Below are 21,846 nucleotides of genomic sequence, written 5' to 3' on the forward strand. Positions count from 1 at the left end.
ATCCCAGGCTTTGCTGATGTTTAAGTTCAGTGACTTCCCACTGAATCGCCATCTCCCAAAAGGTCTGGCAACTGAGGATATCACTAGAGAATCATGGGTAAAGGTTTACACAGAACATCACAGTGGGAGTACCACTGGGCATCATCCCTTTCTGTGTGCAACCCAGTTACCTGTTTTGATCCCTCCTGACTTGTCAAGGTGCCCAGTGGAACCTGGGATTGTCTCAGTCTATCCTCGAATGGCTGCTGGGACAGAAGTAGAACCTGTGGACACTCAGTTCTCCGGGGCCTTCACTTGGCTCAGTGGACTTGGCCTCTCCTTCCTCAGACTTGCACAAAAGCCAGGGTCTGTCTCCAACCACTCTCTGGAGCTGTCCCCTCTGCTTGAGGCTTTGACACTGACCCGGACAAGACTACTGCCCTAAGTATCTTCCTGGTCATGCCGCTTTCTTGTGAACCCTGAATTGACATAGATTCTTGTCTACCAGCAATTGCCCTGCTGTCTAAGGGCACCTGCCCCCAGGGCTGCATGGATAAATTATTCAGCAAATAAATGACAGGAATGCCTCATTCAATTCAAATTTAAGAAAATCTTAAAAGTATGAGGATGTCCCCAAATATTGCACAACATATACTTATACTGAAATTGTTTCTGAAAGTCCAGTTTATCCAAGACCCCTGTCCTACACCTTTACCATGGGGTTCCCCACCCAAATCTGGTCACTCCAGCACCTGTAGGCCACCAGTCCAGGCTGGGATAGCCTAGGGCTTATTTTGTTTTTTAAGACGGGGTGTTTCTGTGTAGCCTTGGCTGTCCTGGAACACTCTCTGTAGACCAAGCTGGCCTTGAACTCACAGAGATCTGCCTGCTTCTGCCTCCTGAGTGCTGGGATTAAAGGTATGCACTGCTCCGAGCACAGGGTTTTTCTAAGGCAGGGCTTAGTCAGCACACATTTCCTTCAAGCTCCCACTGTTCTCTAAGTCACGGGATCTGGCTTTCTAAAGCATAGCTTCAACAAGCTCTAACCCCACATCAGTCAATATGGCTTCCAGGACCAGGTTCTTTGCACAACCTCGTAGTGAGAACTTTAAAAACCCAGTCTGTTATATGAACATGGTTTTGTTTTAATCCCAGGTATGGGATACAGAGCTGCCTCAGCTGCCCACAGCTGGTCACTATGATTGTCTAGTACTAGGAAGGGCATGATTTTTGCCAGCTGCAGACAGCTTAATTGGAGGTGGTGGGAGGCTTATAAATGTCAGAGCCCTGAGAGGGGCTAGAAGCACTCCGAGAAGGCTGCTGCTCTTGCTTGCTCTTGTGGTTTGACAAGAAGTTGGAAATACCCTGACTTCGAAGATTGGACTTGCCCCAAGAAACAGGGCATCCCTAATCAGCAGGAAGTAGTCTATAGAGATCTACTTCCTTTCCCTCTAACCTTCTTTCTTGCCTACCTAATGTTGGGGGGTTGGAGGGGATTAGTGTGGGAGGGAGGGAGAGATATAAGAACCCAATAAAATAGCTAAACAATTGTGCCAACGAAATCCTCCTGTGCTCAAGTTCTTCAGAGCTCTCTCAGTATCCCAGCTGTGGTTACCAGGGCTTCTCTTCATAGCCTGCTACCCACACTGCACCCAGTCTTCCTCCACCCCTGTTTTACACACACACACACACACACACACCATCCCGAGATCCACAAATACTGGTTTAGGAACTTGCTAACACTCAGCTACACAGATGCACAAGCCCCTCATGGAAAACGGAGTGGTGTTTACATACAAATGACAAATCCAGCCATTTACTGTCTCAATAATCTCCAAGTGGCTTAGATTACACAATGCAATATAAGTCCATGTGAATAATTGCTAGACTACATGCTTTCATGCTGCACTTTAGTTGCAGTGGCAGGCGTGCATATGCATGTGTGAAATCACACGTGTGTGAGATCAGAGGATAACTGCAGGCAGGGGCATTTACCAACTTCCTGCATTGAGGCAGTGTCTCTTTGCTGCTTTTCAGCTGCATCCACCAGACAAACTTACCTGAGAGCTCCCAGACTCCCTTCTCCTTCTCTCTCTCTCTCTCTCTCTCTCTCTCTCTCTCTCTCTCTCTCTCTCTCTCTCTGTCTTTGTTTTGTTTTTCGAGACAGGGTTTCTCTGTGTAGCCCTGGCTGTCCTGGAACTCACTCTGTAGACCAGGCTAGCCTTGAAGTCTCGAACTCAGAAATCCTCCTGCCTCTGCCTCCCAAATGCTGGGATTAAAGACATGCGCCACCACCGCCTGGCTTGATTTTTTTTGAGACAAGATTTCCCTATGTACTATATAGTCCAAGCTGTTTGTTTTATAATCCTTCTGTCTAGGTCTCTTGGGTGCTGGGATTACACATGTGAGCCACCATGCCCAGGTTAAGAACACTTTGACCATTTGGCTGGTAGTGGATATAGAAGTGAGGGCAGAGGGGCAACTGCCTGGTTAAAATGGGTCATTTCTCCACCGTGGCACCATGGGCATTTGGGGACATATCACTCTGTCACAGGAGTGGGGCATGTCCTGTGCTGTAAGGCACAGCTAAGGAGAGGTATTTAGCAGCATTCAGGCTTCTAGCTGTCTTTTGTGATGACACTGTTTGACCCCTGAGATATGGGACACATTGAAGGTTAGACACTTGACTCAAACTTGATGAGTTCCTGTGGTGGATTCCAACTGGGGCTCAAGAGTTATGAGGAGCGCATCTGTTTCTCTCATTCCTCTCTCACAGGACAGGAAGCCTGTGACACTGGCAACTGGCACTCAGATCACCCTGAAAACTGACCCACCTTTTCCGGGGCTCCAGCAGAAAAGTGACTGTGCAGCCTGTGAGCATCCCAGAGGCCAGGCTTCGGCCAGAGCTCTAGTGTGGGTACAGCCTAGCAGGACACATGGTATCTCAGAAAGGAGGGACTGCAGGCCCAAGGGAGGGGTGCGGCAGGGTGAGCCTTTAGGGAGCCAATCCCTGGCTCAGCACTTTCACTAGGATTCATACCACATGTGGCGCCCCTGTCACATACTCTACCAGATGTCAATTTGGGGTTGAACAGAAACTATCAAACTGGTTCATTCAGGGGTACATGTAGGGAAATCACAGGAGACTTTTCCAATGAGTTATTTACCCCCAAGTAAGGATTGCATCTAAAATGTTTCCCTATGTTACTGCAACTCAGCATGGATGGAAACACTGGTCTGCAGCCCTGGGCTGGACTGACAATCTGAAGACAGACCCAGCATGCAAGCAGGGAAGTAGAACAAACACCAAAGAATCCCTCTTTGTCTCCAAGCTCACATTGATAGCAAGTAAACACAGTGATTCAATTAGCAAGCTGGAGTCCTTGGATCTGAACTCCACGACAAGAACCACGTCCAGATAAAAACAGCAACACAGCCACATACCGACTTCCTGGGATGTCCGTTTCACTTGTAGTTTATATATAGTTCAATGAATAGTTCAGAGTCTCAAATACCCCCTTCTAGGTCCCCAGCATGACAGGCAAGGAAAGCATGCATTCCCCAGTACAGAAGATCCAGGAGCTGATCCACTGGCATGCTCAAGTGAAATTTGCAAAAACAGGAGCTTGCAAAGCCGTCACCAAAGTTGCCCAAGCTGGCCTGCCTCGTACTCACAGCTCATCTTTTCTGACTGCAGCAGAGCCTTTTGATGGTTATGCATGAATTTTTTTTTAAAAAAATGCATGTGGTCTCTCAGGAGATGCTTTATAAACAGCACACAGAGGAAAGTCAGAGGGAAAAGAAAAAGATGCATCTGCTGGGATTTTGATAACTATTAATAAAGCCAGCAGGTTGACTAAGCAAAGAACCAGCTTGTTTATAAAACTGTCCCAGATCAAGATCTTAGTTCTGCAGTTTAGCATACTTTAAGGAAAAAACCTGAAACTCTTCCATGTAACCATGCAGGATATCAAAGTCTATCACTAAGGAGATCTGGCCACTGCAGGGCTTGAAGAACAGTGTGAGCTCAGTGATTCCGCTCATCACAGCTGGGCTCCGGAGTCATTAATTCACCGATAACCTCATAAAGTTGTGTTTGTTCTCCCAAGACATAAAACATCAGCCAGACCGCTCAGGGCTACGTCAAGAGCACAGGACATTGGACTGTGAGCAGAACCCTTTTCTTGGTAAACACAGGCGGTCCTTACATGTGGTCAAACATAGTGTTCTATTTACACAAGCCTTCCAGGGTACAGACTCTGGTGCACTAGTAAAGAACCTTAATTTATTTGCTTATTATAAAAAAAAAGAAAGGAAGGAAGGAAGGAGAGAAGAAAGGAAAGAAAGAAGGAAGGAAGAAAAAAGTAAAGGGCCCAACCTGCTCCCTGGATTGCTAACACAGAAATGTTCATCTCTTAGGAAACTGAAGCTAAAACTCCACATCAAGCCAAAAAGATCTGAACATAGCCAAAGACATCAACATTATTAGAAGGTTTTGATTTTTGTGTGAGTTTAGCCAACACGTGTATGGAGCAAGATCCACCTTCTGAATTCTATTACACAGAAACAGATTTTTTTTTTTATGTAGATGTGGCACTCCTTGGCAAGGACTACAAACAGGAGAGATCTGCCCGGCAAACGGAAGGACTCCAGTGCTGTTCCTGCCCAGTCACCGTGGACAGGCCACACTGCCCCAAGCTGTTTCCTTGGCTATAAACGGCACCGGTGGCCAGCCTTCCCCAATACCAGAGCCTGTGCAGCAGGTGCCTCTGACCAACACCATGGGTATGGGAAAAGACCCCAAGAACCATTAAGCCTCAGGCCTTTCCAGGGACACTGGATGGACTCTTTGTTTGCTTTCATTAAAATGTAGCTGTCTATCTGAATTATGTCCAACAGGTATGGCAGCCCAGGGTCCTGACTGAATTTTGAGCACAATACAGACAAGGGAACTGAGATGGGCAGTTTCTTGTTGGTCACCCATGGGCTACAGTTTCTGATCAATCTAAACAAAAAACCCCAGCAAGTCTGCCACCTCTAATATTTATTAGCCAAGTGCCAAGCTAACAAGCCAACAACAAAACCGTGGAAATAATGGTCTTGACGAGCAACTACTGTGACAGTCAGTTTTCTAGCTAGTGTTGAGATTCCTAAGCTGTGGCCCTGCTTGAAGACTGCACATCTGTAAGCTACTTCTGGCTCAGGGAGCTTACATCAGTTTGGAGAATTGAAGTGTGAGCAGGGACCCCCGTGTTCCCATCCCTCCCGGAAAGCAAGCTGCCCATTCTATGATCAAAAGTTGCTGATGCCTTCGGTTGGCCAGCTGAGTGATGTGCCCAAGCCACCTTGTCTCCGTGGCAGCATTAAGGTGGTGCAGCCCCTTCTATCACCACTCTACTGTTCTGCCGCGAGCCCATACTCTTAGTAAGGTGCGTTCAAGGTGCTGCCCTCCCGGTCCCGGGTCACCACCATCGCTGCAGCCCCGGCTACTCACCCAGCAGCAGCCAGAGGCCGCGCCGCGGGAGGCCCCGCAGGCCCGGGGCCATGGCAAGCAGAGCCCCGCCGCCGTCCCAGCGCCTTGCCGAGCTCTGCGCCCGCTAGAGACGCGCCGGGGGCGGGAGCTAGAGAGAGACCGCGCCCGGCCCACTGCGGCTCCCACGCCCGCGGCTGTCGAGGGCGGAAGCTGGCGGGCGGCACCTGAGGTTGGAGGGTTGGAGCTCAGCTGGGACTAGAGGGGAGCCTCCTGGAGTGTCTGCAGGGCCATTGGGCTTGGAGGGTTTCCAGGTCCCCAAACCCAGCACCTCGCTCTGCCAGCTGGGTTCTGCACCTATCCTGTGGTTAGCTCTGCAAACAGCCTGTGGTCCCATCTTCTTTTCCCGTAGGGTGCTGGAGTGGTGGGGACAAAACCAGCCCTGCCAATGAATGTAGGACAAGAAGTGGAGCCTCAGGAAGGATGGCCAGTGGCAACAAGGCTCCTTGGAGGGACAAAAGTGCCAGCAGGTGGTCACAAGCCAGAGTAGGGCAGCAGAGTCCACAAACACCGAACTTTGGGACAAAGGGAATCGCTAGGTAAAAAGGTGAGATTTCTATTGGGGCTGGCTACTGGCCATGACTACACAGAAAGGACCAGTAGTGTAAGGGAGTCTTGGGTGTGTTAATATAAGTAAGAAAGGCCGGATAGCACTGGCAAGCTGAGAAACCTGGGGCGGATGCCCAGAGTACTGGTAGGCCTGACCTGGATGCAGCAGCTCGGACTAACTGAGCAGGTCTGCACTCTGCATCGGGCAGGAGAACAGACTATCACTGGTCCCTACAACAGCAGAGGCTTCCCTCAGGCTGGGCCAGTTTACATTACTGCTGGGTGAGCAGCTTGCCTCAGAGCAAAGAGAACAAGGCTAGAAGTTGCTGCCACCTTCTGGTTGAATGCTCAGGACCCTTAAGAGCATCCTGGTATTCATCCTGAACACAGGCCAAGCATACATTTAGGATCTGTATAACTATGTCTTGGGGACCCCATATGTCCTGAAGTCAAGGGGACATGGAAAAGGGGAACACATTCTTTTGGTTTGGCTAGCCCTTCATTTTGAACCTTATAAATACCTACCAGGAGGCCAGCCTCCTTTCATTGACAGACATGGAGTAAGGGTAAGTCATGGCTGGAAAATGGCTGAGCCCTGCCTTGTTTAGACTGTCCTTTCATGTCTGCAGCGCAGAATCCAGGCTATGAAGTTGCCCAGTAATTGCCATGAGTTTCTCCCATTTCACACAGAAAGGACACAACTCATTGACACCTAGCCCTAGTGAGGCTGCCCTAGGACCACAGGTTGGCCTCTTCAGTCTGAGATTTACTTTCTTCTACTTCTTCTCCTCCTCCTCCTCCTCCTCCTCCTCCTCCTCCTCCTCCTCCTCCTCCCTCTTCCTCTTCCTCTTCCTCTTCTTCTTTTTTTTTTTTTTTGGAGACAGTGTAGTCCTGGCTGTCCTGGAATTCACTCTGTAGACAAGGCTGTCCTCAAACTCAGAAATCTGCCTACCTCTGCCTCCCAAGTGCTGGGATTAAAGGCGTGCACCACTACTGCCTGGCTAGATTTACTCACTTCTAACTGGTCATCAGCAACATTGGATCCCCTCCTGCACAGAGGTTCATGTGCTGACACTGGGTTAAAGGGCTGTCAGAGGGAGAGAGGCATTAAAGTAGAAGTCAGACAGTCTACAGGTCAGTACTACATCCTCAGTGGATACAGTTCCCACTGGTACACTGAAGAGTAACCATACCTCAGCAATTGCCACAGTAGACAGTGCAGGGAGCCCTGAGAATAGGAAATCAGGGCAGCCTGGCGCTGCCTACTAAGTTTACAGGATGAGGGAAGCCAGAGTCCAGAGAACCAATTTAAGAAACAGAGAGGAGAACGCCACGGGAACACATGAGAGATGCAGAGGGCAGGCTTCACACTGTATGTAAGGACACTACCTGAGGTGAGCAGCGGCACCAGAGCATGTGCACACAGTCTGAATAGCCCGTTTCCATCCTCCATAGAGGGAAACAAACAGCATTTGAGAAGCAGCTGAGAGCGAGCAGGACTAGCCTCAGGCATCAGGAAAAAATATTGCTGCCCCAGTGCAACCTGAAGGAGCTGGACAGCAAGAATGGAGATCATGCAGCATTCAGCTCCACATAACCACCACAGCCACACAGGGTTGTTTTTTTTTTTTTTATAAAAACAAAAGTGCAAAGCATCCAAGAACCGTGACCCCACTTCGAGGGGTCTAACGTATGTGACTATAGTCCCGGAAGAAGAGTGTGAAAGACACCCGAGGGGCTTCAAACCCAAGAATATCAACAACCCCCAGATAAAAGACTGATTAGGAGAATGTAGTAAGGTACAGCACATGCTACCACCAGTCACAGTGGTAACCTTACTAGTAGCCAGAGGAAAGGGGCACAGGCAAACAGTGGGGCATCTTCCCGTGCAGCTGCCAAGAGCACCAACTATTTTTAGTTTGTCATTTTCCACTGAACAGCAGGAGGCTAGGCTCAGGCCACTGTCACTGAGCCAGTAGTTCTAAAGCACAGCTCTTAGGTGAGGACTAAGAAGGCACGTTGGAAGCACTCAGCTTTAAGCATCAGCTTGTCCAGCCCTCAAGGGAGCTGCTGGTTAAAACCCAAATACTCAGGGCTTGCGAGCAGCTTAGAGCTTTACTCCCTCAAACGCACCCAAGGGAAAACCACACAAAAGTCCCTCAAGAAGTGAACTGTCCACTTAACAGAAGATCATGTGCTCAGCATCCCCAGGACAACTCAAGAGCTGTAAAGGAACCCAGTGAAAGGAAGGAACCTCAAGCCCTGGCTGTTCACGGTCCAGCTCATCTTAAACCTGCTAAATACTTGTCAGAGAACAGGGACAGACTGCTACAAATAAAAATAAAATCTCAAACAAACCAAACAAATACTTGACAATATGATAAATATATTAATGCATAATTACACTAGGGGACAGGAGACACTAATCTATGCCAGTTTAGAAACGTCTAGGTTTTGAAACAATGAAAGTATTTTCAGATACTGTACACCTATTTGAGTGTTTCTCCCAAGACAATGGTTTGAAGGCTGCAATGGTCTTGTATACAGACGAGGACTGGATAGATAAATGGCAATTGTGAGCCAAGCTTACAGAAAGGACAGACATGCAAAGCATACATGACACAAATACCAGTTCTAACTGTGGAACGAATACAGGGCACATGACCCAGCAGACTCAAAGTCCTCAGCTGAGGCTTAAGAGAGCCTCAGACATCCAACAGCAGCTGAGTGTCCCATCAGTGCACCAGTGAGCCACTCTCCATGACAGACAAGGCAGGAATTACTTCCAGCAAAATGCAGCAATAGGTACTGGACCCATGAGCAGAAATTTTAGTTTCTTGTAAAGCATCAAAGAACACCCTCCCATACAGAAGAAAGACAGCAGCTTCTGACTGCAGTCCTCTCAGCTGAGTGGGAAAGATAACATCTGTGGAGATAGAGCACACATCTCAGGTGTGCTGGGCTGAGGGGGCAGGCTTTTGAGAATAGTCACCAGTGCATAACCAGATAAATGACATTCTATAGAACAGCCAACAAATGCCAAGGTCATGGACCTCAAGAAAGTACTGAAGAACCACCACAGGCAGGACAGGCTAAAGAAAGCAGAAAAGCGTCGGAGAGACAGGCAGTGGTGGAGAGCACTGGTTGCTCTAGCTGGGGACTCTGCATTGATTCCCAGCACCCAGATGGCAGGTCACAACCAACTGTAACCCCAGTCCCAGATACGACACCCTCCTTTGACCTCCACGGGGACCACGGCCCCAAGTGGTGCACAGATATACACTCAGACAAAACATCCATACACGTAAAAACAAAGTTAAAGAAAAAAAAATAATCAAATGTAATGTGGCTGAAGGACCTCATATCGGAACAAAATGGACCAGGGAGGAAACAGACAAAACCAAATGAGGCTGCTCACGCACAACAAAGCGAATTTCTTCATTTTTAATTATCAACCTGTGGCGATGTAAGTTTACTTTAGAAGCAGCTTTCTTCTAGAACTATTGCTGAGGACGTTATCTATTGAGCATTTACACACTGCCTTGTGTGCTAGTACCCCAGTGATTCTTTTTCTCATTTCCTCATTTTATGTGTAGAGATGGGTTGACTGCTTATGTATCTGTGCAACATTGTATGCCTGGTGCCTGCACAAGTCACAAGAGGGTGTGAGATCCCCTGGAATTGATTACAAATGGTTGTGAGCCACCATGTGGATGCTGAAAATCAAACCCAGGTAGGTCCTCTGTAAGGGCAGCCAGTGCTCTGAACCGCTGAGCCATCTCTCCGGCCCCCTAGAACAATCTTATTTTGATGGTTAGTGCCAACTGTGAAGAGGACAGGATCTGAAACCTTCTGGAAGGAGGGCCTTAAGCAAATGTGAGGGAATATACCAACTTGGTGAAAGGATAGGAAAAGACTCATCGAACTTTGTGTGTGTGTGTGTGTGTGTGTGTGTGTGTGTGTGTATATCTCCTTGAGCCAACATCTTGGAGTGTGTAAAATGGAGAGAGTAAGCTAAGCAGAGTGTTCCAGCTCTCTCCTGGCTGCAGAGGTCATATAACCTGCTGTTTCAAGCTCCTGCTGCCTCGACTTTCCACCATGATGGTGTGTTTCTTCTGCTCGGATGGAAGGAAGGAAGGGCATCCTGGGACTTGGAAGCTCAGAAACTACACAGCTCTGAGGTGAGACAGTGTCCCAGTGGAAGGGCATCTTGAGACAGAGGAGCTCAGGAACCTTACAGCTCTGAGAGGAAGCCTCCTCAGCAGAGGTGTTGCAGCTCCCAGGGGAGGGGAATCCCAGCTGAGCTGAGCAGCACAGGAGCCTCAGCCCGGCTGTCTCTTCTCTTCATTGCTTCTTGTCTTCTTCTGACTAGAGAATTGTACCAGATAGGAAATCTCATTAAATGAGATTTATTAGAGGGTCCAGGGTGTGGAGGGGTAAATCCAGGGATGGCTGCCCTCTGCTCCCAGGAGCAGACAGCAGGGAATTGGACAAAGGGCAGGGCTTACATAGGATTTCTGAAGGGGCAGAGCTTTTCTGGATTGAGGATTGGTAAGATTTCAAGTCCTGAGCTTGGGGAGCTCAGGGATTGGTGTGTGTGTGTGTGTGTTTCCTGTTCAGGGATTTGTGGCCTTTTTTTTTTCACCCTCATTTCCCTGCATCAGGCCCATGGGTTAGAGTGGGAAGTCCTTTCTGGCTGCAGCTGGCTTTTGCCAAGGTATCATCTCTGTGGGGATGCTCACGGAGCCTGGAGAGGAGGTAGGGCCACTGTGGACAGCTCCTGCAGTGCAGTTTGACCAAGGCTGTATGCTGAGGCAGAAAAGGTGATGTGCCACTGTGGGCAGCTCCTGTGAGGGCTGTGGCCTGAGGAGATGTGGTGCTGTCATTTTGACAGGAGCCCCGACATCTTCGACAGCTCCGGGGATGGTGGTGGTGGTGTCACTGTGGCTGTAGGCTGGGGTGGGAAGGAGGGGCTAGCTGCCACTTTAATGGTTTTTGTGGTGCTCTGCTTAGGGACTGCAGATGGACTGTCTAACAGTAAACTGGAAAGGGCCCTTCATCCCTCACCTGGTTCTTCAGAGTATTTCATCACAGCACCAGGGAAAGGTGCTTACTGCTTTCTATAGTCCATGAATGGACCATCACCATAAACTGGTGGCCTAAGCAATCCAAATGTGTTACACGTGTGGACTTGAGAAGCCTAGTGCAGGTCACTAGGCTAAAAATCAAGATGACAGGGCTTCCTTCTGGTGTTCCAGAAGAGCGTGTTCTCAGGCCTCTCCAGCTGTTGGAGGTGACTGCAGTCCCCAACTCCTGGCCTTTCTAGCTGCAAAGGTAGAGTGTGGAAGGCTAGCCCTTGTAGCCTCTCTCCTATCTCATCTGCTATTTTAAGAACTCACAAAAGGACTGAGCCACCCAGGCCAACCTCCCCATTGCTGGGCCGACGAATCAGCAGCCTTCCTTACCTTCACACAAAGGACACACTGTTCTGGGAATGATGATAGGACATCTTACAAGTCCATTCTCCTGCCTACAGAGTGGAATTCTGTCTATCACCCCCTTAAGCATAAAACAACACAGGGGCTAGGATCCGTGGCAAGCACCCTACCACTGAGGTTCCCACTCTCTGCCCCCAACCCCACCCCAAGCTCCAACACTTTACTCTGAACCAGTCTTCTATTTGATAATGAGCAGCAATGGTCAACTGTGAAAATGCAGTATTTAAAAGAATCCTGGCTGGGAAGGTCTTTCTAATATAACCATGTCCTTTCCACTCACTATCTCCTGTGACCAGAATCAAGTCCAGTACCAGGCACAGTTTTAGTCCCTTTCTGACAACAGTCAGGAAACTTTGTTAGCTGAAATTACTAGGTGTTCTTTGTTATTCTGATACTATGGTATCAGAGAAAAGCCAGTCTGAACAACACTGAAATACACTAAAATTATGTGGAATTTTGCCTTTGATGCTATTTGGAAACATTTGCTCAGTTTTTCTTTTCTTCTTAGTCTTCAAAAATTCAACAAGTATAACTATGTATTAGAGACTTTAGAACATGAGTAAAAATTGATTTGTCACTTGAGATTCCAAAAGATTCATAAAGAATTTGAATTTTTTAATGACTTTATTTAAAAACTTACTAGATGTATTCATTTTTACTTCATGTGTTTTGCTTACATGTATGTATGTGTACCACATGTATGCATAGTGCCTACAGAGGTCAGAAGGAATAGCAGATCCCATGGGACTGGAGTTAGGATGACTGGGAACCTAGGTCCTCTGTAATGGCAGCAAGTGCTCTATCCATTGAACCACCATCTCTCCAGCCCTTGAGTTTCTAATCTAACCTGTGAAGAGACTCAGTTACTGGGTGCACCTCAGAGGCCTTTGGAACACAGAAGTTGCCAGATCTTTACATTTAGATATTAGAAAGGACCTGCTAACTCGAAACCCTTGAACATTATTTGAAATGGCCTTTCTATATTTTTCCCAAATGAAATTCAGTAATTTTGTCTATATGTAAAGGCATATATAATATATCAGATCTTTGGTTACTGAGAAACAAATGACTTTGTGTTTGCTAATTTCTCCAAATATATGAAAGATAATGTCTAGTTTGAATCACAAAGCTATTCAGGGCCAACCGTCAATGTAGCCTTTCAATGAAATGTTAAATCATTTTATATGTAGGGAAAACCCCAGGATTTTATAATTTTACTAATTTGATGTATAGACCAAACCAATTACTTTTGAGTTTAGGTATACATGCACTGACAAATCTAGCTCTTGGCAGACAGCCAGTAGTTACCATTTTTATATATTCACATAAAGACTGGTAGGTGGCTTACACTTGGGAAGGCCCACTTACAAAAAGCACTGGAGTCAGAGAGGAGCTAACCGCTTTTATTAAACACAAGGACGTCAAATATGAATGTTTAATGGGTAATTTTTAATCAAGCAAGAACAATGAAGCGTTGGATAGAAACAATTTAAACACTGGAAAAGTACTAAATGTTAAGGTTATTATCAGAAGAAATACAGCTTTAACCAGTATGTTAGTTTTACAAAGGGGACAGGGTATTAACCTACATTCTATAGTGCTGTGAGACAGAGAAGCACATTCAATTTAGAGTGTAGTACAATAAACATGTAGTAAATGCAGGCCAGAACATGTGACCTTTTGTGCTTCAGGACCTTGCCACAGCACACCTGAGAAAGCAGCTCTGAATACCTTACTCTGCTGTCATAGAGCTAATGCATCACAGCCTGCTTATCCCGGTGCGTCTCAACTGACATGATCTGAACCCTGTGCTCCAATCTGAGTCTGAAAAGCTGAAACTACAATGTAAGCTCCATAACAATTCCATGTTCACGTATGACTTGTGAATTCCATGTTCACATACAACTTGTGTAAAAAGTCACATAATTTTTACATGTGTAGTGAACTTTGAAACAGTAGCAATAAACTTTTTTCTGGACAGTATTTTTCAAATGGACTTATTAATGATGATTTATACATGAACGTAGTAGCACATTTTTTTTCTGATTCAAAATACACAGCTTGAAGTCTTGAGTGATAATTTTGAAATAAAGTTTATAACATAATAAAACACACATACAGATTTTAATACTACATATCTGTTGCCACTGGGTTTTAAAGGAGGACTATCAGATAATATTTAAAGTGTTAGGTCCAATTATAGAGCTGTCTGATTGTATTATTATGGCTTTTTCTAATTGCTGTAGAACTTTCTCTGATGAAAGGTACTCGTACTTTCCGAAGACTTTCTATAGGATCAAGAACAAAAGAAAAATCAACAATAAAATGTGATTATGCCAAATACCACACAGTGCAGAAAGACTTAGCTAGCAGTATTCTTTATTACTATACTGATCATTTCAGAATTCACTCGGAACGTTAGATGTATTCCTTTTTCTTTCTTTCTTTCTTTCTTTTTTGTTTTTTGGTTTTTCAAGACAGGGTTTCTCTGTATAGCCCTGGCTGTCCTGGAACTCACCCTGTAGACCAGGCTGTCCTTGAACTCACCTGCCTCTGCCTCCCAAGTGCAGGGATTAAAGGCATGCACCACCACCGCCCAGCTTCCTTTTTTTTTTTTTCAAGACAGGATCTCATTATTTAGCACTGGCTGTCCTTAGAACTCATTCTGTAGACCAGTCTAACCTCAAAAGACAGAGATGCGCCTGTCTCTGCCTTCCACGTGCTGGGATGAAAGGCGTGGCAGCGCCACTGCTGCCCAGCATATGCATTCCTTTAAAACCTGCTCACTGACAAATCCTATCACCAGCTGCATTACTAAGTGACAGAAACAGGCCACCGGCTGTCTCGTGTCAATGACCACCAGAGCAGTGAAGCTGCTGCAGCTCTGAGCAGAATCCAAGGGAGCCAGATGCTAGCCTGCACCACTGTGAGGCACTGAGCATGGGTGGGAGCACAGCCCACCAGGAACTTTCTATTTCCAGTCCGTGTTTCTCTTTGTACAGTTCTCATTTGAAAATATCCTTGTTGAGTTCACAAGACCCCATGTACCTGGGAGCAGTGCTGTCTAGAAGGGTCTCTAAATCCCTAACTGCTAGCTAGTGGGTAACTGGAGGCAGGGATAGGCCTTTGAAAGCTGCAGGCTGGGACTTTTATGTAAGGAACTTATCTACACACACCTGTCACCATAGAGCCTTTCTGTCATGTCATCTCCACAATGATGGACTATTCTTGCAGAAAACAGAAGTTGAAGCAATCCTTCCTTTTTATAGATACTGGTTTGAAATTAACAGTTAACATAGTATACTTGTTTTAAAATGGAGTATTTTATTACTGTATTACCATTTCAACTTAAGATCAACTGTTTTAAATAAGAAAGTAAAATCTTTACTATTTAAGTATAAAAGCATATGATTACATTACCTCTGTATTGCTTCATTTATTTCAAACGGGAAGCAGAGTTTCTCAGAAAAGATGAAGTCATTTTTACAATGGTGTTGATGGACAAACCATTCAGAAAACCTTTGTGATTTATCCTCACTTCCTGAAGAGCCTCTATAATGTGGTCTCTATCCAAGAGAAACACAGACATAATTCTGCTTCTCAAACAATCATGTGTCAGAAGGTCTGAAGACTTGTTTTTACATACAAGTATATAATTAAATTCCAACTTTAGTTAGTACCTGCTGATATCTGGATGCAGTTCAGCCAGTCTCTTCATGATCTTGGTGAAGCTACGAAGGTTTAATGTATTTGGAGGTATGAACTGAAAAGGTGTCTCAGGTAATAACTGACCAGATTTGATCTGGTTACAATTTTTCTTGACACCCTAAACAAATGAGATAAATGTTGGAAATATGAGCCAAAGAAACTTATAAAAAACTTGAGAGGTGAGAGTGTATCAAGACGGCAGCAGGAGCTTCTTTATCCACACTTGCACCTAGAGCCTGCAGCATACTGTTGTTAGACTGCCCTCTTCGCCAGTGCCCACAACTGACAGGACCAGAGAGTTTTCTCTCAGACTAATGAGCACTGGGCTCACAGGCCAGGTCAAGTCAGTGTCCTGCCTATGGAACTAGAATATAAGAGTAAACAAATTCAGTCAAAGTCAGGTTTCTCACAGAACCTGACTGGAAGTGCTACAGCTAGAGTCATGGGAAGTGCAGGAATGCAAAAATGAGCACAGAAAACCCACGTGAAAAGGCAGAGGGGGAGCTGCCAGACACAGCAGTGAAGTCCATGTGTACTATAGTGGGGGGATCATGGCCCCCAAAAAGCCAGCCGAACTCCCCATATATTCTGTTTCCTCCTTTCCTACTGTGCCCCCCAACAACCCAAAACAGGAAGTGTCAGTGAAGTGAAGGGATAGTTCTGAAGGACTGCCACTGTCAGAGAGGTCAGGTGCTCAAGAGCAGCAGATGAGAAAAGACCAACAGCGATGCCATGCTGACAATGGATACAACAGTTAGTGACATTTTAGAGAATGAAGTTAGATCATATGACAATCAATGAAGACAATGAATAAAAGCTACTTCACTGAGAAGCTTGGTAATGAAAACACAGGACAAGTAAGGGTTATGTTCAAAGGAATACAAATGAAGTCTTGTGAGGTTAGAAAGGGCTCAGGTGCCTACTAGCAGAGAAAGGTCTAAGTGGAAACTCAGTCAGCAATAGCATCGAGTAGGCATCAGATGACAGGATCATCTGACTCTGGAGGACACACATGAAAGCGTCACACAAGAGAGTGGTTTGGAAATGTGGGTACTGTTCTGACTTTCGTGGCAGGTACCTGCTTAAATGCCTGTGTCTAGTCATGAACACCAAGAGTGAATTTCATTGCATGTAAACAATAATGGACTGCCCAGTGGATAGCAGACATTTTGTTGGGTGAAACTGTTATATATCAGGAAGTATTTAAACCTGCATTGGGGTGGAAGTGGGGGCTATGAAAATAAAATAACCATGTCTTATAGTTTTGAGAAGTATGAGGTAAGGCTACTGTAATAAATTATCTATCTATCTATCTATCTATCTATCTATCTATCTATTATCTATCTATCAATCAAGCAGGGTGGTGGTAGTGCACGATTTTACTCCCAGCACTTGGGAAGCAGAGGCAGACTGATTTGAGGCCAGCCTGGTCTACAGGGTCAGTTCTAGGGCAGCCAAGGCTACACAAGAAAACCATGTCTCAAACAAACGAACAAACAAACAACAAAAAATGATACACACACATATACATACATATGTATTCTATATCTACACACATACACGAACTGATGGGTGAATGGCTTCTAGAGTGGTGCTTTCCAAGAGTAAAGAGACAAGGACTGGGGGAGATGCAGGAAACCCAGCAAGAACAGCCTTCCCGACCGTTGTGCCAGCACAAGGACAGCTCCTTACAACGGCATGCCAGCAGTGCGGCACACACACAGCCACTGCTCATCCATGAGAACACTAACCTGGTCCAAGGGAGGAAACTCACTGTCTTGCTCAGACTCCAGCTGCCTTGATCTAGCTCTGGGCAGTCTACAAGTGGAAGAAGCAGAGGTGGCATCTTTGTTGCTATTTTTCTCCAAATGACTCACACCAGTGCTATTCCCGGTTGAGGACAGAGGTGGAGGTATGTGCTCTCCAGGGATTTTCACAAGCCGCACGTTCACAGACTTTCCATTGATTTCAACTCCATTCATTTCCTTCACAGCCATCTTTGCATTACTGTTTTTTACAAACGCAAGAGATGCATATCTAAAACATGAGAGCAGAAGACAGTCCCTTGGTTAGTGAGCAACATCCGCTTACTCTTCTAAACCTAAGATGGCTTCCACAAGAGCTAGTGCTCTTCCAAAGGTTCTTAAGCCTGCTTGGGATAAGCAGGTGTTGTTTGTTGTTTTTGATTTTTGGAGACAGGGTCTCTTTAGTTCTTTGAGGTTGCTAGGTAGACCAGGCTGGCCTTGAACTCAGAGATTCACCTGTCCCAGACCCTCAAGGGCTGGTATTAAAGGTGTATACCAACAAATAAGTGTTTATTCAGGATAACTGAATACAGAACAAGTCAAAGGGGCAATAGGATACGCTGTAATAATTATAAATTATTACTTTAACATTTAATGTTTTAAATTGCAAACACACACACACACACACACACACACACACACACACACACACACACGAGTTCTAAGGCATAGGGCCAAGTTGCTGTATATTCTAAAAATTAAAGTTAATTTATATGCACAAATTTAAACTCTAGTAGGCTCAAAGGCATCAATAATAAGGACAAAATTTGAAAATATTTAGCAGAATATATGAAAATACATTTATAGTCAGTAATGAGAAAATATGTAGATAAAAGTTAAGACAATTGAAAAAGCTGGTCCAGAACAATCCCCGTTAAGCCAACAGCTTTAAGTAGTGTTAACATACACCAAGCAAGGTTTTTCAAAGAATGGGTCTACAGATACAAACTTAAAATATCCTTATATCTTTGTATTTAAGTCCATTTTAAAAAATTTATACACGGAACAACTATTTTAAAGAAAAAAAAGCATCACTTTTTTAAGGGTTCAGGTAAGATAGTAAAAAAAAGACATGAAGGACAATATTCCTAAGGGATTCGACTCTAGCTTAATCTGAAAAGAAGACACTAACATCCTATCAATGTGTCATATACAATCTATGTGACAATGAAAAAAATTAGTACCTACTTATACAAATTTAAAACCCTAACCACAAGCAATTCCCTCTTAATTAATGTCTTGACCTCCAAAATCAATAGCTATCATTTTTATGACAGAACAGCATAGTGTCTCCATGAAGTAATTGTCACTGTAACTGAATTCTGAATAATCTATAAATATCAAAGTAGCAACTAGCAACTTTCTCTTTCCCCCCTCCCTCCCCCCTCCCCGACACCAAAGACAGGTGATGCAACCACCTACCTAAAACTATAAAACAGAAGTATAAAATGCAACTGTAACTAAGGTCAGAACTAATTAAGTAGTACTTCTGAGCCACCTCTGTCTTTATTGCTAGTGTGACAACAATGGTTATTATCCTGATCCTCATTTTATGGAGAGGCTAAGACTAGGAAGTCAAGGAATGCATTCAGATTAATTCTAGTTACTGGAGGAGCTGAGGTTGAGCCAGCACCATCTTTAGAGTACATCTTCTACTTAATGTACTCTGCTTCTGCTATGAGATGCCGTATCGTCAGATAAATATACAAAGACCAGGTAACTCTCCTATACACCATGGAGGCCATGTGTGACACTGCGTGTTGTCAGTACCCAGGATTCTGAAAACAGATCAGCAGTCTGGATTACATGGCATAACCAAATCTCAGAAGAGAGGTCCACTGGAGAGAAAGATCTGGTAAGAACTCTAGATAGGTCCCACAGCTATCTGTTTAGCCTGGGTACACCCCGGGCACCCCCCACCTCCCCCAGTGGAGTGGCTCCTGCTTACTGTATCTGTTGTACAGCAGACATATGGTAATGTATACCTACTGAATTTGGGTAACATACCTGTAATTAGTAGGAGAATCATAAATTGAAATTTCAGAAACTTGGTATTTCTCAAAATGAGACCTTAAATCAGCCTAAAAGAAAAATAAAATAAAATTTGTGAAAGGTTGAAAAAAAATCACAATAATTTACAAATTTGAAAGTGAAGCTTCCTAGAGAATTTCTGGGCATACCTCCGATACAGAAGGGCAAAGACCACCAACATGGACCAAAAAGCCTTTACTTCTTCGAAGCAGTTCAGTATTCTTCAATTCTGGTTATAGAAAAAAAAAATCACAGAAATGCCCACAGTGACATCAATATTTTAAAGAAAAATGGCAACAATATTATATACAAAATTTTATTTTGGTTCCAATTACAAAGCTTATTGATGTGTGTGTGCGTGTGTGCGTGTGTGCATGTGTGTGTTCTGTATGCATGGGCCATATGTGCAGAAGTCAACGGACAACTTGCAGGAGCCACTCCTCTCCATCTACCAGACAGATTATGGGAATTAAAACTCAAGTCATTCTTAGTCTTTATGGTGGTAAATGTACTTGCTGCCATCTTGAATCCAACCTTTAGGACTCAAATACTGGAAGGAGAAAATGGACACCAAGCTGTCCTCTGACCTCCACAAGCATGCCATGGCACACGCACACATCACATACAATGCCCATGACATACATAAATTAAAAATAGTCAAGTAAGAGATATCAGCATTAAACTAATCATGTTGGTACACATCTGTAATCTCAGCATTGAGAAAATTGGCACAAGGATCATAAACTCAAGACTGCCTGGACTACATACTGTAACCTTTTCTTCTTAAAATGAAAACAAAATCCCAAATAGAAAAAGGAAGCACCAGTGATTGAAGTCAAGAATCTTTTTCTGTATCTCATTCATGTCACCCTAGAATAAAGAGGTTGGGTTACTCGGTATCCAGTCTCTTGGAGCTTGAAAGTTCACCACATGCAATGTAACCCAAAACATCATTTCTCTCTGCTTCAAAGAAGTGCTTTTTAGAACAGGGGTGCACATAGGTTTCTAATGTCCGGTGTGACACTGGCCAGAGAATGGTCTAGAAATTTTCTCTAAGCACACTACTTGTTGAGAAATGGCACACCAAGAAAACCTTTGTATTAGACATGAACAATGTCAGATTCAGACCTTGTTATTATGGAAGGATATATAACAAGAAAGTTGGGGGGGGCAGATAACTTGATTTTAGGTATTATTAAGCTAGGATTTAGTTTCTTCCTATTTGACAAAAGTATGCAAAATTTATACGCTCTATTTTCCTGGTCTCCACTGTGAGAAGACTGAATGTGAAGTATGTTCCCATCCACCGAGTGCAGGTTCCCTACAAGCCCTTGCTCAGGACACAGAAAGTGCACACATACTTGTCTAAAGACGGCTTAGTTTCTACCTTTCATAATTTTTACGTAATAATGGAAGACCTATGAATTCCAGTTTTCCTCAGTAGTAAAAGTAGCTTAACCTCTTGAAACGGCTATGAAAATTTCAGGGGCTCCAACTTTTATTTCTGTCTTACAAAGGTTTGTGCAGTTCCAGTCACTCATCTATTAAGAGGTAGTGTTGGATTCAGACACAGTCTCTCATCACGATTCATCCCTTGCCTTCTTCATTAACTTACTAATCTGTTTATCTATCTGGATAGTAATGTGTGTGTTCTGGAGAGAGAACAACGAAGCTCTTTCTTCACACTTTAGATGCTGACACTGCAGTCAAGTACCACAGTAGAAAAGAGCAGTGACTGAGACTCAGAATTACCTCCTACCCTCTCCTCTCCTTTCACCAGACCAATAAAACTGCTCAATCCTGTGGGATGAGCACTGTGTCTGAAGAAATGAGAATTTAAAAACTACTTGTTCTTTAAAAATGTTACCTCCAACTGGCCAATTTTCTCATATTTTAAAAATAAGGAATAGGTACAAAAAGGAACAAAATACTTTTATAGTATTCCATCTCCCAAAAGAACATAGAAAAAGTAACCATCATTTTCAGGTAAGCTAGGTTATAATTTTTTTCTGTATATTCTTATGAACAAACCTAATGAATTCTTTGGCTCCCATTCCTCATATTCTGCTGTGTTTTCTTGAGTTACCGAGAAGTCAGCTCCAGTCAGCTTCTCTGTGGCATCAAACCAGTCTTCACTTGCTTCGTGGATGGTTTTACACTCTAAGGCATGAGCAAAAGGAACTGTAAGCTGTGCATGTCTACCTCTCAGAACACATGGATAGACGTGTCTCTCAAGACAAGAGTGACCTTTATGTGGGACCTAGAGATAAGCACCATGGAATAGCGAGCCAGGTCTCTGACCTGGTCTTGTCAAAGGCACTGAGCATAAAGCTCTTTCAGTCTACAGCTTCTGGTCCCCAATTTCCTTAACTGAACACTGATACCCAGTCTATCAAAAGCTTTCCTCTCTCACTTCTGGGAGGTACCCTTCATGGATGAAATATTTGGATATAACAAACCCAGTAAACACACTGCATTAGTTGTTTTCTGTTTTTATTTTATTTTTATCTTTTGTTATTTGGAAATGGGATCTCACTGTGTAGCTCTAGCTATCCTGGAACTCACTATATGGATCAGGCTGGCCTTGAACCCAGAGTGCCCGCCCACCTCTGCGCTCTGAGTGCAAGGATTAAAGGTGTACATCAACATGCTCGACACATTGTTTTCTGGAAGCCACACAAACAATATCTATATCAGTATATAGATATACGGACACAGACATACCACACAAACAATATCTATATCA

The 21,846-nt window shown here is 44.5% G+C and overlaps 2 protein-coding genes across 2 annotated transcripts in view; both read right to left on the reverse strand.

The window, feature by feature from the left end:
• Ramp1 (receptor activity modifying protein 1) overlaps positions 1-5,801 on the reverse strand; it is a 47,789-nt gene extending 41,988 nt beyond the window's left edge. Inside the window, exon 1 of the mRNA XM_028755357.1 lies at positions 5,474-5,801. Coding sequence (XP_028611190.1) covers positions 5,474-5,525 — 52 coding nt within the window. The 5' untranslated portion in view covers positions 5,526-5,801. The remainder of the gene's footprint in view (positions 1-5,473) is intronic.
• A 9,191-nt stretch (positions 5,802-14,992) lies between these two features.
• Rbm44 (RNA binding motif protein 44) overlaps positions 14,993-21,846 on the reverse strand; it is a 16,691-nt gene continuing 9,837 nt past the window's right edge. The window contains exons 9-14 of the mRNA XM_028755440.1: positions 21,132-21,260; positions 19,250-19,329; positions 19,077-19,150; positions 17,016-17,301; positions 15,237-15,382; positions 14,993-15,122 (exon numbers count right to left, since the gene is read on the reverse strand). Coding sequence (XP_028611273.1) covers positions 14,993-15,122; positions 15,237-15,382; positions 17,016-17,301; positions 19,077-19,150; positions 19,250-19,329; positions 21,132-21,260 — 845 coding nt within the window. The remainder of the gene's footprint in view (positions 15,123-15,236; positions 15,383-17,015; positions 17,302-19,076; positions 19,151-19,249; positions 19,330-21,131; positions 21,261-21,846) is intronic.

This window comes from Grammomys surdaster, unplaced genomic scaffold (assembly GCF_004785775.1).
Source record: "Grammomys surdaster isolate TR1022 unplaced genomic scaffold, NIH_TR_1.0 126059, whole genome shotgun sequence".
NCBI lineage: Eukaryota > Metazoa > Chordata > Mammalia > Rodentia > Muridae > Grammomys > Grammomys surdaster.